The 13,366-nt window shown below is 44.2% G+C and overlaps 1 protein-coding gene across 2 annotated transcripts in view; it reads right to left on the bottom strand.

Moving 5' to 3' along the window:
• Positions 1 to 400: 400 nt before the first annotated feature.
• LOC132157514 (polyribonucleotide nucleotidyltransferase 1, mitochondrial) overlaps positions 401 to 13,366 on the bottom strand; it is a 28,206-nt gene continuing 15,240 nt past the window's right edge. Inside the window, exons 11-28 of one of the 2 annotated variants that reach the window (XM_059566883.1) lie at positions 12,827 to 12,884; positions 12,652 to 12,748; positions 11,751 to 11,853; positions 11,587 to 11,657; positions 11,041 to 11,077; positions 10,901 to 10,967; positions 10,719 to 10,808; positions 10,588 to 10,641; positions 6,872 to 6,981; positions 6,731 to 6,802; positions 5,781 to 5,844; positions 5,623 to 5,706; positions 5,463 to 5,546; positions 5,257 to 5,363; positions 3,803 to 3,855; positions 794 to 872; positions 667 to 714; positions 401 to 591 (exon numbers count right to left, since the gene is read on the bottom strand). In XM_059566883.1, coding sequence (XP_059422866.1) covers positions 442 to 591; positions 667 to 714; positions 794 to 872; positions 3,803 to 3,855; positions 5,257 to 5,363; positions 5,463 to 5,546; positions 5,623 to 5,706; positions 5,781 to 5,844; positions 6,731 to 6,802; positions 6,872 to 6,981; positions 10,588 to 10,641; positions 10,719 to 10,808; positions 10,901 to 10,967; positions 11,041 to 11,077; positions 11,587 to 11,657; positions 11,751 to 11,853; positions 12,652 to 12,748; positions 12,827 to 12,884 — 1,428 coding nt within the window. In that variant the 3' untranslated portion in view covers positions 401 to 441. Of the gene's footprint in view, positions 592 to 666; positions 715 to 793; positions 873 to 3,802; positions 3,859 to 5,256; positions 5,364 to 5,462; positions 5,547 to 5,622; positions 5,707 to 5,780; positions 5,845 to 6,730; positions 6,803 to 6,871; positions 6,982 to 10,587; positions 10,642 to 10,718; positions 10,809 to 10,900; positions 10,968 to 11,040; positions 11,078 to 11,586; positions 11,658 to 11,750; positions 11,854 to 12,651; positions 12,749 to 12,826; positions 12,885 to 13,366 lie in introns of both variants that reach the window. The other variant, XM_059566882.1, reaches the window with a different exon arrangement.

Here is a 13,366-nt window from a genome sequence, read left to right as displayed (position 1 = left end):
ATATCAGAGTACTATTATTATTTGACTGTAGTAACTGTACTATAGAGCACAACAGTGAGGTCCAATATTTAATTATAATGTCCTTTAAAGACAGATACTGTGCAGTAATAATGTACGATATGATGATACACGTTTCCGTATGCGTCACAGGCAACGTTAGGTCTGATTTCAGCTCATTTTTTTAATATAAATATACATTTTTAATTGTACTTGCCAGATTGTAAGGACACAACCCATAAACATGAGGATGATCAGCACAGAATCCCATGATGCTTTGCAAAGAACACCGTCAGTTGCTTTTGTCAATTTCTCTTTTCTACAAAATCTGCATGACTATGAACACATTCACACTGGTTCTGTGTAACGCAAAAGCTCAAGCTGTTTCAGTGAGGACAATGTATGTAATAATAGCATTTATTATAAAAGACAGGGTGAGGTGCTCTATGAGTCGGGGCTCTGCTCTCCGGACGCTCCTATAGAGATGCTGTGTCTGTCGCTCAGACTCCTCACCGCCGCCGCCGCTGGAGACTGCAGCACCTTACGAGACAGCCTCATCCTGCCGTCTGTGGGGTCACGGCCGAAGTACTTGACCTGAGAGAACAGAACACACTCATGAAGACCCCTGCAGAGCTCGGAGAGCACACACTGCGGCGGCTTCCACTGCACCTGGATCTGCTGGCCGACCTCCAGTCCCAGAGCGCTGGGGTGCTTGATCTGGAACACACACACACACACACAAGAGCTTCAGAACCAGAGCGGAGCGGGGTCAGAGGTCAGGAGGACAGGTGCTCACCCGCTTGTGGTCCAGCTGGGAGTTGTGCAGGAGCACAGCGCTCATGTTGGGATAGAGCTTCACCATCACACCGATGTCCCTGGAACACACACTCACATTAACACTATCTGACATCACACACCAGTCACTGCACTGCTCACACACACCACTCAATAAGTCTTCAGGAGAACAACAGTTTTTGGTGCCATACAAATTTCATAATTCTTGTCACCTGTGTCAATTTAAAAAAAGCAAATACTAAATTAAGTAAACAGTCAGCGATTAAGAATAAGAAACTAATTACAAGCGACAGGCCAAAAATACTACAGTAGACCAAATAAGATATGCTACATACATTGTATAAATCTATAAAAACACTGCATGTTCTTCACTGTGTAACTTAAACACAGAGTCAAGTATTTGTAAAGTACTTTTCAAGTGTCTGTACTTCATCAGTGTTTTTCTTTAGAAAACTTTACTTCACAACATGCCAAAGCATTATATTGTACATTTACTGCACTACGTTTCATGTTAAATATTGTTTAATATTAAATTAGAAAAGTGCACTCAGGTAAAAGTAATTAAAAGTTTTACTTTAAAGTACTACATATTAAAGTTTCTTGAGTATTAAATGTAACAACAACAACAACAACAAAAAAACACTTATTTATTAAATGTAGTGCAGTAAAAAGAACAACATTATGCTTTGGAATGGAATGAAGTAAAAGAAAAACAGTCTAAAAAGTACAGACACTTTTTAATGTACTTCAGTAAAGTCCTAACACTACGGTCAGCCTCTGATTTAATATATATTTCTTCTTATTAAAGTTACAAAAGTGCTTTAGTCAAAAGCAGTGAGAGGTTTTCATAAACATGAGTGACAGACAGCAGGAATATTAGACTGCTGTCACTCTAAGAGCTGCCCAACTCGGTTCAATACTCCCTCGCTCTATGAGCAGTATATAGCCAAATGAGTTATCTTTCATTGCAGATCACATTTTAACATCTTAAAATCACTTGTTTTTCAACTGCAATACATTAAAATAAATGCAAATTATAGTTTTTTTTTGACCACATAGTACAGTGTGTCACTGCAACAGAGATTATTTCTTTAGAGACGACTTTTTTCTTCAGTAGAACGGTTAAGAAGATATTAAGCTGAAATGGTGCTCCTTGGTGATTCATACACAGCTGACCAGGAACTCAAAATGAATTCCCATGGCTCCTGATGATATACTGAGGGCTTATGAAGTGAGGTCTTTATTATTAGTGTTTTATTACTGTAATTATAAGTATGTTTGCACTATGTCTGAACTTTCTGTACTGGAAGCTCCTGACACCAAGACAAACTCCATGTGTGTGTGAACCCTTGGTAATAAAGCTCTTTCTGATTGTGATTATGTTAATTAACTAGTGAACTGAAACACTTCATTAAATCAAACTGTTGGTAATAACCATTTTGTTGAAAAATAATAGCATTTCCCAATTCGCCTGAAGCTCTGGATCACAGGTAATAATGTTGTAAATAATGTTTGGTTTCTTAAACAGACTGATCGTATTGCTTCATAAAACTTCAATAAAAAAAAAACCTTTTAGACTTTCCATCGGTTAATTTACTAACTGCTTGATTTCTTAAAAAAAAAAAAAAAGAAAAAAAAAACTAGCTTGCTCTATTGTATCTGTTTTCTTTTTATTTATTATATGATTAAAAAGCCCTTGCTATGTATTCTGTGTTAAGCTAACTGAGACTAGTTATAGCACTTGTGTATCATTGCTCTTTTGTTGATTTTGATTGCTTCTATTGTCCTCATTTGTAAAAAGCATCTGCTTAATAATTAAATGTAATGTAAGAGCCACGAGTATTGATTTTGTGTTGCCTTTTTTTATTCTCAAAGACAGGTAGCTGCTAGTGATGTCCGATTCGTGAACGAATCGTTCAATTTAACCGGTTCTTCTTAGTGAACCGGTTGAACCAGTTCACCAAATTGAACTGAATCATTTGAAACGGTTCGCGTCTCTAATAAGCATTAATCCACAAATTACTTAAGCTGTTAACTTTTTTAACGTGACTGACACTCCCTCTGAGTCAGAATAAACCAATATCCCGGAGTAATGCATGCACTCAAACAGTACACTGACTGAACTGCTGTGAAGAGAGAACTGAAGATTAAGATGAACACCGAGCCGAGCCAGATAACGAACGAACACGCCCTCTGCTGGAGCAGTTCTCGAGTCAAGAACCGGTTGCATCAGTTTTCGGATCACCAGTACACTGAACCGAAAACTGTTTCTTTCGGACGCGTCCAATTCGAGAACCGAGGAGCTGATGATAATGCACATGCGTGATTCAGCGTGAAGCCGACTGACACACAGAGCGTCTGAACCGAACTGATTCTTTTGGTGATTGATTCTGAACTGATTCTGTGCTAATGTTATGAGCGCGGGTAAACCGAGGGGTTGAATGAAGGGCAATCTGGCGAAACGTAAGTTCATTTAATAACAAATACATCGCAATGGATTATGTATAGTAAGTGGATCATGGTTTCTGCGCTGATGACACCTAATTTATTTATTTTATATCTTCAAGACTTAAATCCTCTTATGCACATTATTGCTGTTACTGTATTTTGGTGCATTGTTGCAAAACTTAATTGTAAACATTTCATGATTATGAGGTTTTTAACTGACTAAAGTTATGCTTACTGACTTAATATATTTGAATGTTTGATAAACGTGACGCCATTACGCCATCACTAATGACGTCATTACGTCGAACGTAAAAGAACCGGTGAACCGGTTTTTTCAACCGGTTTATTGAATCGAACCGTCCGTAAGAACTGGTTCGCGGAAAAGAATCGAACTTTCCATCACTAGTAGCTGCTGACTTGATTCTATGGATAACCAAGGAAAACGGTTTCAGCTAAAAAGCTTTTTTCTTAGGACTCTGCATCTCGGATGACCTGAGAGCCAGTTTATTAGCGCTATCTGAAGGATGAGGTGTGGAGATGTGTGGTGTTGGCTAGACTCCACCTGATCTCTGTGATGGTGGCTGTATACACGGCTCCGAACTCCAGCTGTTGCTCCTGCTGCAAAACAGAAGACAGGCGTTAGAGTCTGACCCCGCCGAGACTCCATCGGAGTCCGACCCCGAGACTCCATCGGGGTCCGACCCCGAGACTCCATCGGGGTCCGACCACGAGACTCCATCGGGGTCTGACCCCGAGTCTCCATCGGGGTCTGACCCCGAGTCTCCATCCGGGTCTGACCCCGAGACTCCATCCGGGTCTGACCCCGAGACTCCATCCGAGTCTTACCCCGAGACTCCATCGGTGTCTGACCCCGAGACCCCGAGACTCCATCGGGGTCAGACCCCCCCGAGACTCCATCGGAGTCAGACCCCCCCCCGAGACTCCATCGGAGTCTGACCCCGAGACTCCATCGGAGTCTGACCCCGAGACCCCATCTGAGTCTGACCCCCCCTGGGACTCCATCAGAGTCTGACCCCCCTGAGACTCCATCAGAGTTTGACCCCCCTGAGACTCCATCAGAGTTTGACCCCGAGACTCCATCGGAGTCTGACCCCGAGACTCCATCGGAGTCTGACCCCGAGACTCCATCGGAGTCAGACCCCCCCTGAGACTTCATCAGAGTCTGACCCCGAGACTCCATCGGAGTCTGACCCCGAGACTCCATCGGAGTCTGACCCCCCGAGACTCCAACGGAGTCTGACCCCGAGACCCCATCTGAGTCTGACCCCCCCTGGGACTCCATCTGAGTCTGACCCCGAGACTCCATCGGAGTCTGACCCCGAGACTCCATCGGAGTCAGACCCCCCCTGAGACTTCATCAGAGTCTGACCCCGAGACTCCATCGGAGTCTGACCCCGAGACTCCATCGGAGTCAGACCCCCCCTGAGACTTCATCGGAGTCTGACCCCGAGACTCCATCGGAGTCAGACCCCCCCTGGGACTCCATCAGAGTCTGACCCCGAGACCCCATCTGAGTCTGACCCCCCCTGGGACTCCATCTGAGTCTGACCCCCCCTGGGACTCCATCAGAGTCTGACCCCCCCTGAGACTTCATCAGAGTCTGACCCCGAGACTCCATCGGAGTCTGACCCCGAGACTCCATCGGAGTCTGATCCCGAGTCTCCATCGGAGTCTGATCCCGAGTCTCCATCGGAGTCAGACCCCCCGAGACTCCATCGGAGTCTGACCCCGAGACCCCATCAGAGTCTGACCCCCCCTGAGACTCCATCGGAGTCTGACCCCGAGACCCCATCAGAGTCTGACCCCCCCTGAGACCCCATCAGAGTCTGACCCCCCCTGAGACTCCATCAGAGTCTGACCCCGAGACTCCATCGGAGTCAGACCCCCCCTGAGACTCCATCAGAGTCTGACCCCGAGACTCCATCAGAGTCAGACCCCAAGACTCCATCGGAGTCTGACCCCGAGACCCCATCAGAGTCTGATCATCACACTCACATCATCTCTGCAGACGGATCGGATCCACTCCTGCGCTTCACTCATGGCCCCGGGTGTCGGAGCAAACACAGAGAACGTCTCCTCGTCCACCTGAGAGATGGTCACACCTGCCAGAGAGCAAGAGCAGAGCTTCATCACACACACACACTGACTCACACACACACACACCCACACTGACTCTCACACACACACACACACACACAGACCTGTCTGAGCCTGCAGTCTGCGCAGATTGAATCCTCCTGGACCCACGAACAGAGCTCTTCTAGATAGAGGCACTTTGATGTTCTCTGTGGAGACGAGTTCAGGTCAGGATCAGAAAAACAAGACTGCAGCAGAAACCACACGAGGAGGAACTCATCATACCAACGAGCGGGCCGTTCTCTTTCCTGGAGCTCCTGGCTTTAGAGATGACCTTGTTCATGATGCCTAAAATCTCCCGTTTGGCCACTGAAAGGAAACAGCAAGCGTCAGGTCACACACTCGTGGTGCAGGTCAGGAGATGCTCGAGGAGTGACCAGTACCTGTGGCCTGCTGTATGGCCTCCATCACGATCTTCAGAGGAAGCCCCTGGACTTTAACATCAGCCTGTGGGAGACATCAACATCTCACCATATAAGAACAGCACTACTGGATATTTATTGACAAAGACAAATGAAGAATTTCGTACATTTTAAAGTTAAATTATTCTATCTAGTGCACTTTGAGTTCAAAATGAAGAGCTGAAAGCCATGTGTCTTTAGGAAGACTTAAGTCAGAAGTCAGTGAATTTTATTTGTGATCAACAGTCTCAGTCTAAATCACACTCACACTGGGGTCTGAGGAAGACAAACTAATCAGAATAGAATAATAATAACTACAATGGTAGTGATAGCCATGGGTTGTAAAACAACTGCACTGTAAAATAAATGAAAACAAATATTTCATAGGTATTTTATTTTTTCTTCACACTACAGCAGGGAAATCACAATACTTCTACACTTTAGAGAGATATTGTGAATGTGGACTGCGTTTAAACCACTAGCTGACTGCAATTCATACTGCACTTTTATTTAGAAGTTAAAACTACAAATCTAGTGAACTGTGAACAGAACTGTTGTTTGGTGTGTTCTTAAACACACACTAAACTCACAGCATGTCAAATAAAGGAGTTGACTGCATTATTCAGTGAGAACGAAGCCGTTTTGACACAGAAAACACCAGATCACAGGCTGATCATCTGAACCAAGTGTGTGCTTCACTTTGAAACACGCAGAGAAACAGACTTGAACAGATGTAGCAGATCAGTTTGAGTTCGTCTGACAGACACTGTGCCAAAGAATAAATCACCAAAACTAGTTTTTAAAAGCTACAATTTTTGCCCAGTAGACCTATTGTTTCATGTGACCATGATGATATCGAGACATCTGGATGCTGATAATATGGTTCTCTCTCTTGCGAACACACACAGACGGAGCACAGGAGTGTGTGTTACCTGCAGAGCCGTGATCCCTTTACTGCTGCCTGCCATCTTGAAGTCCATGTCTCCGTTGTAGTCCTCTATTCCCTTGATTAGAGAGCAGAGGAATGAACACACGCTCAGCTAACGCTCGGGAACAGATGCTGGAGCACCTACCAGGATATCAGTCAGGAGTCTGTAGTCCTGGATCTCTGACGCTTTCTCAGGGTGGGCTTTAGATATGAGGCCGATGGCGACTCCGGCCACAGCTGAGGAGATGGGCACACCTGGACACAAACACCTGCTCGTCATCACATGAGCCGAACCAGGACATCTTTTACATTTTAGGGTTTTTTGAAACCTAGAATGGAGGATAAAGTTAATAGACAATCAGCAATATTAGATTTACTATTGTACAGGCTTAACGGAACGATTCGGAAAAAGATACTGCATTCAGCAGATATTGGTCAGCTTGCGAACAGACATATTTAATCATGTATAATAATGACTGACCAGTTAACAGTGGTCAGATGATGTCTCTCACCTGTGCATGTACAGTCGTGGCCAAAAGTTTTGAGAATTACATAAATATTAGTTTTCAAAAAGTTTGCAGCTAAACTGCTTTTAGATCTTTGTTTCAGTTGTTTCTGTGATGTACTGAAATATAATTACAAGCACTTCATACGTTTCAAAGGCTTTTATCGACAATTACATGACATTTATGCCAAGAGTCAGTATTTGCAGTGTTGGCCCTTCTTTTTCAGGACCTCTGCAATTCGACTGGGCATGCTCTCAATCAACCTCTGGGCCAAATCCTGACTGATAGCAACCCATTCTTTCATAATCACTTCTTGGAGTTTGTCAGAATTAGTGGGTTTTTGTTTGTCCACCCGCCTCTTGAGGATTGACCACAAGTTCTCAATGGGATTAAGATCTGGGGAGTTTCCAGGCCATGGACCCAAAATTTCAACAATCTGGTCCCCAAGCCACTTAGTTATCACTTTTGCCTTATGGCACGGTGCTCCATCGTGCTGGAAAATGCATTGTTCTTCACCAAACTGTTGTTGGATTGTTGGAAGAAGTTGCTGTTGGAGGGTGTTTTGGTACCATTCTTTATTCATGGCTGTGTTTTTGGGGCAGAATTGTGAGTGAGCCCACTCCCTTGGATGAGAAGCAACACCACACATGAATGGTGTCAGGATGCTTTACTGTTGGCATGACACAGGACTGATGGTAGCACTCACCTTTTCTTCTCCGGACAAGCCTTTTTCCAGATGCCCCAAACAATCGGAAAGGGGCTTCATCGGAGAATATGACTTTGCCCCAGTCCTCAGCAGTCCATTCACTATACTTTCTGCAGAAGATCAATCTGTCCCTGATGTTTTTTTTGGAGAGAAGTGGCTTCTTTGCTGCCCTTCTTGACACCAGGCCATCTTCCAGAAGTATTGTCCTCACTGTGCGTGCAGATGCGCTCACACCTGCCTGCTGCCATTCCTGAGCAAGCTCTGCACTGGTGGCACTCCGATCCCGCAGCTGAATCCTCTTTAAGAGACCATCCTGGCGCTTGCTGGACTTTCTTGGATGCCCTGAAGCCTTCTTTACAAGAATTGAACCTCTTTCCTTGAAGTTCTTGATGATCCTATAAATTGTTGATTTAGGTGCAATCTTAGTAGCCACAATATCCTTGCCTGTGAAGCCATTTTTATGCAACGCAATGATGGCTGCACGCGTTTCTTTGCAGGTCACCATGGTTAACAATGGAAGAACAATGATTTCAAGCATCACCCTCCTTTTAACATGTCAAGTCTGCCATTCTAACCCAATCAGCCTGACATAATGATCTCCAGCCTTGTGCTCGTCAACATTCTCACCTGAGTTAACAAGACGATTACTGAAATGATCTCAGCAGGTCCTTTAATGACAGCAATGAAATGCAGTGGAAAGGTTTTTTTGGGATTAAGTTCATTTTCATGGCAAAGAAGGACTATGCAATTCATAACATTCTGGAGTATATGCAAATTGCTATTATAAAAACTTAAGCAGCAACTTCTCCAATTTCCAATATTTATGTAATTCTCAAAACTTTTGGCCACGACTGTATGTGATCAGTGTGATCTCAGACGGGAAGAGAAGCGTTATGGACTAAAACTACACCCACACTTTTGCTGGACGGAGAACTCGGACACTCATGAGGAAAGCAACCTTCTCTCTGGTTGTTAACTAGCCGACACACACACATCTCTATCCACACATTCTGGAAAGGACTGACTCCCATGCTGTTTGCATCACGTAGGGAAAGTTGATGGTTGACTGGCTGTCTTAGTTTTTGTTCGTTTCTTTACAAGTATCCTTAGTATCTTCCTTAGCCAATTAATTACCTTATATCTTATTTGAATTAAATTTCCAAGCTTGTCTTGTGTGCCACTCTTTATTAAGTTCTCTGTTGTTCCTGCTCTATATCAAGCTGTCCGTGTTAGACAGAGGTTTCCACACACTCCACAGCACTTCTTCAGGTTCTGGCCACTGACTCAGGCTCCATTAGCAGTGTAATTCTGTTAGATCTTTCCTCTGCTTCTGACACAATCTCTCTCAGTGATCTAATCTGATGACTCTCTGCTCATTAAATCACTGTCCCCTAATCCTCTACTGCTCCGGCCTATCACGGTGTTCCCCAGGGCTCTGTTCTGGGTCCTTTACTCTTCATCTTCTACATGCTTCCTTCAGGTAACATTGCAACTTCCACTGCAATACAGATGACACCCAGCTCTAACACAACTCTCCTTTTCCCACCAACTCCTTATCAGCTTGTATACATGATAGAAATGTGTGGATGACCAGTAACCTTCTCAGACTCAACTCTGATAAACAGATCTACTTCTTGTTGGTTCATCAAAAAATATTGCTCCTTTCTGTGCTGACAATGTTAACATTGCTTGGATCTTGGGTCGACCTTCCACTGTTAAAAACCTGTGTATAATCTTTGAGTCCTCTACCTCACATTTCTTCTCTCTCTAAATCTGCCTTCTTTCACCTCCGTAACATCGCTAGTTCACTTCCCTTCTTAAATATCCAGGATGCTGAGACACTGGATCATGCCTTCATCACTTCCTGTAATTCTCTTTTTTATGGTCTAGCAAACACAACATTGAATAAGCTCCAGTATATCCAGAACTCTGCAGCTAGGGTTCTGCTTGCGTTACTCAAGTTACTCTCGTCCTACACAGACTTCATTGTGTTCATGGTCTCGCCGCTCATATATTTCTGATCTGATTCACATTCACTCTCCAGTCCTCACACTACCGGTCAGCTGTTGATTCCTCAGCATCGTTTGGTTCATCTGTATTTTGTTCATCTGCGGTCATGTTGATCAGTTTTGATATTGTAAAGCGATCTTGAGTTTGCAGGAAGGTGCTGCTATATAAAATAAAGGTATTATTCTTATTAAGGTGAAGGTGAAGGTGAAGGTGAAGTGACATTCGGCCAAGTATGGTGACCCATACTCAGAATTTGTGCTCTGCATTTAACCCATCCGAAGTGCACACACACAGAGCAGTGAACACACACACACACACACTGTGAACACACACCCAGAGCAGTGTTCATCATTTATGCTGCGGCGCCCGGGGAGCAGCTGGGGGTTCGATGCCTTGCTCAAGGGCACCTAAGTCGTGGTGTTGAAGGTGGAGAGAGAACTGTACATGCACTCCCCCCACCCACAATTCCTGCCGGCCCGGGACTCGAACCCACAACCCTTCGATTGGGAGTCCGATTCTCTAACCACCAGGCCACGACTTCCCCACTCAGTAGTGCACTTAAAGCGCACTACTGATGGGTGTGTTCAGTCAAACAGCTCAGGGCAGCAGTAGGACAGTTCTGCGGTCACATGAGGATACCTGCGTCCATGAGCGCCAGACTGCCGCCGCACACCGAGGCCATGGAGGACGATCCTGTGGACACAGAACAGAGACAGAGTGTGAGCTCATGAGTCCAGCTCCTCAGACGCCGAGCGCAGAGAGACACCCACCGTTGGACTCCAGCACCTCAGACGTGACACGGATGGTGAAGGGGAAATCTGGAGGAACCACGGGCCTCAGCGCCTTCTCCGCCAGCGCCCCTGAACACACACACACACACACACACACACACACACACACATGAGACCGCGCCGACACTCGGAGGGGACGGAGATGAGCCTCTCACACTCACCGTGACCCAGCTCTCGCCGGTTGATTCCTCCCACCTTCCCGATCTCATTGGTGGCATACGGTGGAAACTGAAAGAAGCGCTCAGTGAATGAAGGAGAACTGTACAGTCAGAGCGAAACATGCAGAGTAAACCTCACTCACCTCATAGTGCAGCATGAAGTTCTTGTCTTTGACTCCACTAGAAGAAAACAAACAGTCAAACCTGCACTAGTCAACACTTACAGCTCACTTCACTTCCACCAGTGTCAAGATCGGCCGGACTCACCACTGGCCTTACTTTTCTCTACAGAGGATGACTATATACTGTATTAATGATCCACTTAATTATGTGATCTGAAGAGATGTGGGCCGGAGATATCATCAGAACGTTTTTAAATAATAAACATGGAATTGAATTAATTGAATGAGTTTCTGTATTAATAACATATGCCTGACAAGAGAGCTGTTTATCCATCGCAAATATACAATAAACAACAGGTTACTGACACCAGACTCCATGTAGCTCTGTCAAGACAAAACCAGAACAAACTGATTCTGTCACTTCAGGCTACATTAATTAGCATTTGAGAGGAACCGGTTGATTTAAGGACTCGACTCTCTCATTAACAGTCACTTCGCTGGTTGTAGTTACGAGCTGATGAGTGTGTGTGTGTGTGTGTGTGTGTGTGTGTGTGAGAGAGGACTGACCTGAGCGCGGTGGTGATCACGTCTGTCTTCATGCTGGACTCCAGCGAGTCGAAGGTGACGGAGCACAGCACCTGTTCAGACGAGCATCAGACCACACATGAAGCAGAAGACAGACACATCAGATGAAGACGACAGAGAGCGAGAGAGAGAGAGTGAGCGCTGACCTGTGTCTGACCCCTCTGAAACAGAGCCGAGCCGTGGAGCGGCTTGAACACGTCCACCTCACAGGAAATACTGCGCAGAGACGTCAGATCTCTGCCGTCACAGCTGTCACATGATCACAGTGCTGTCAGTACGATCCTCATACTGACACATCCGGATTCTGTTCATTCTGTGGTCAATCTTAGCAAGACTTGTTCATATGTGGTATGTGCATATTGAAATAAGTAATCTGTATTTTATTCTTTTACCCTTTCTTTTAATTTTCAGCACTTTTCATGATAAAATTCTAAATTGGAGTCTGGGTGATATGGCCAGAAATATTATGAATATGTATTTTTTCCATTATTATGGAAGGAACTGCTTTCCACGTGTTTGTTAGACTTTGAATGCATGTTAACAACTTGCCCCCCCCCATTAATTCTTTCAAGCCAACTTTTAATTTAATTAATTTTATTTTTCCATAAATTCTGTTTTCCATGTTATTTATTTAGTGTTTTATGATTTAATGCAAATTTATCATGAAAAATCCTAATAAAATTAGTAAATAAAACTTAAAATATAACATAATAGGTCTATATAACAATTCATTTATAACAAACTTTTTTATTTTGGTCAAATAAAATTATGCATGACAAAACTGATGTTTGATATTAAATCGTGGATTAAAAATATTTGGGTTAAATGATATTCCTTACAAATAATATTAATAATATTGTTATTGTACAGAAGCATTATAGTAATATATTTCTGTTTCTGGGATAGTGAAGCGCATACAGCAGCGTGAGCCTGACGTGTGTGTGAGACAGAACGGTTCATTCATTTACTCTCATAATCCACACGCTCTGGCTGTTGTTGTGTCTGTACGTCTGTCAACACTGGAACACAGAGATGAGTGTGAGTTACCGTCTGTATTCATCGAGAACCAGGTTCCTGAAGACCTCTCTGGAGACGCTGTTGAAGGCCTCCACCACCTCGAACGATTCGGACTGAGGGAAGCGCTCTAGAGATACCACAGCAGTTACACACCGCACACACACAAACACACACACACTCATAACGGCTGAGGAACAACACACACCTCTGATGCGCTCCTCTGCCTCCAGACGGATCTTATTAATCGCCTCGTCTCTCGAGATCTGGGAAAACACACACACTTAAAGAAGCTGTTCACCCACAACTCAAGACTAGATGATATGTGGGCCATCCAGGATCAGGATGAGTGTGCGTCTTCATCAGGTTTGGAGAAATGTAGCATTGCATCAGTGTCTTATCAATGGATGCTCTGCAGTGAATGGGTGCCGTCAGAATGAGAGTCTGATAAAAACATCACAATAATCCACAACACTCCAGTCCATCAGTGAACATCTGGAGAAGACAAATGATGAAACACATCCAGCATTAAGATGATTTTAACTCAAATATATAGAGTCTATAATCCATAATAACACTTCCTCCAGTGAAAAAGTGTTCTGGTCTGAATCAGGAGAGAAATCTGCACAGATCAAGCAGCGTTTAAACAGATCTAAACTAATCTGTGAGAGACAACAGCAGATGCACTTTTTCACTGGAGGAAGTGTTATTATGGATTATAGACTCTATGTGTTTGAGTTAAAATCAT

Source organism: Carassius carassius, chromosome 14 (assembly GCF_963082965.1).
Source record: "Carassius carassius chromosome 14, fCarCar2.1, whole genome shotgun sequence".
Taxonomy (NCBI): Eukaryota; Metazoa; Chordata; class Actinopteri; order Cypriniformes; family Cyprinidae; genus Carassius; species Carassius carassius.
The sequence above is the reverse complement of the archived record's forward strand: the minus strand, read 5'-3'. Positions and strand labels throughout refer to the sequence as shown.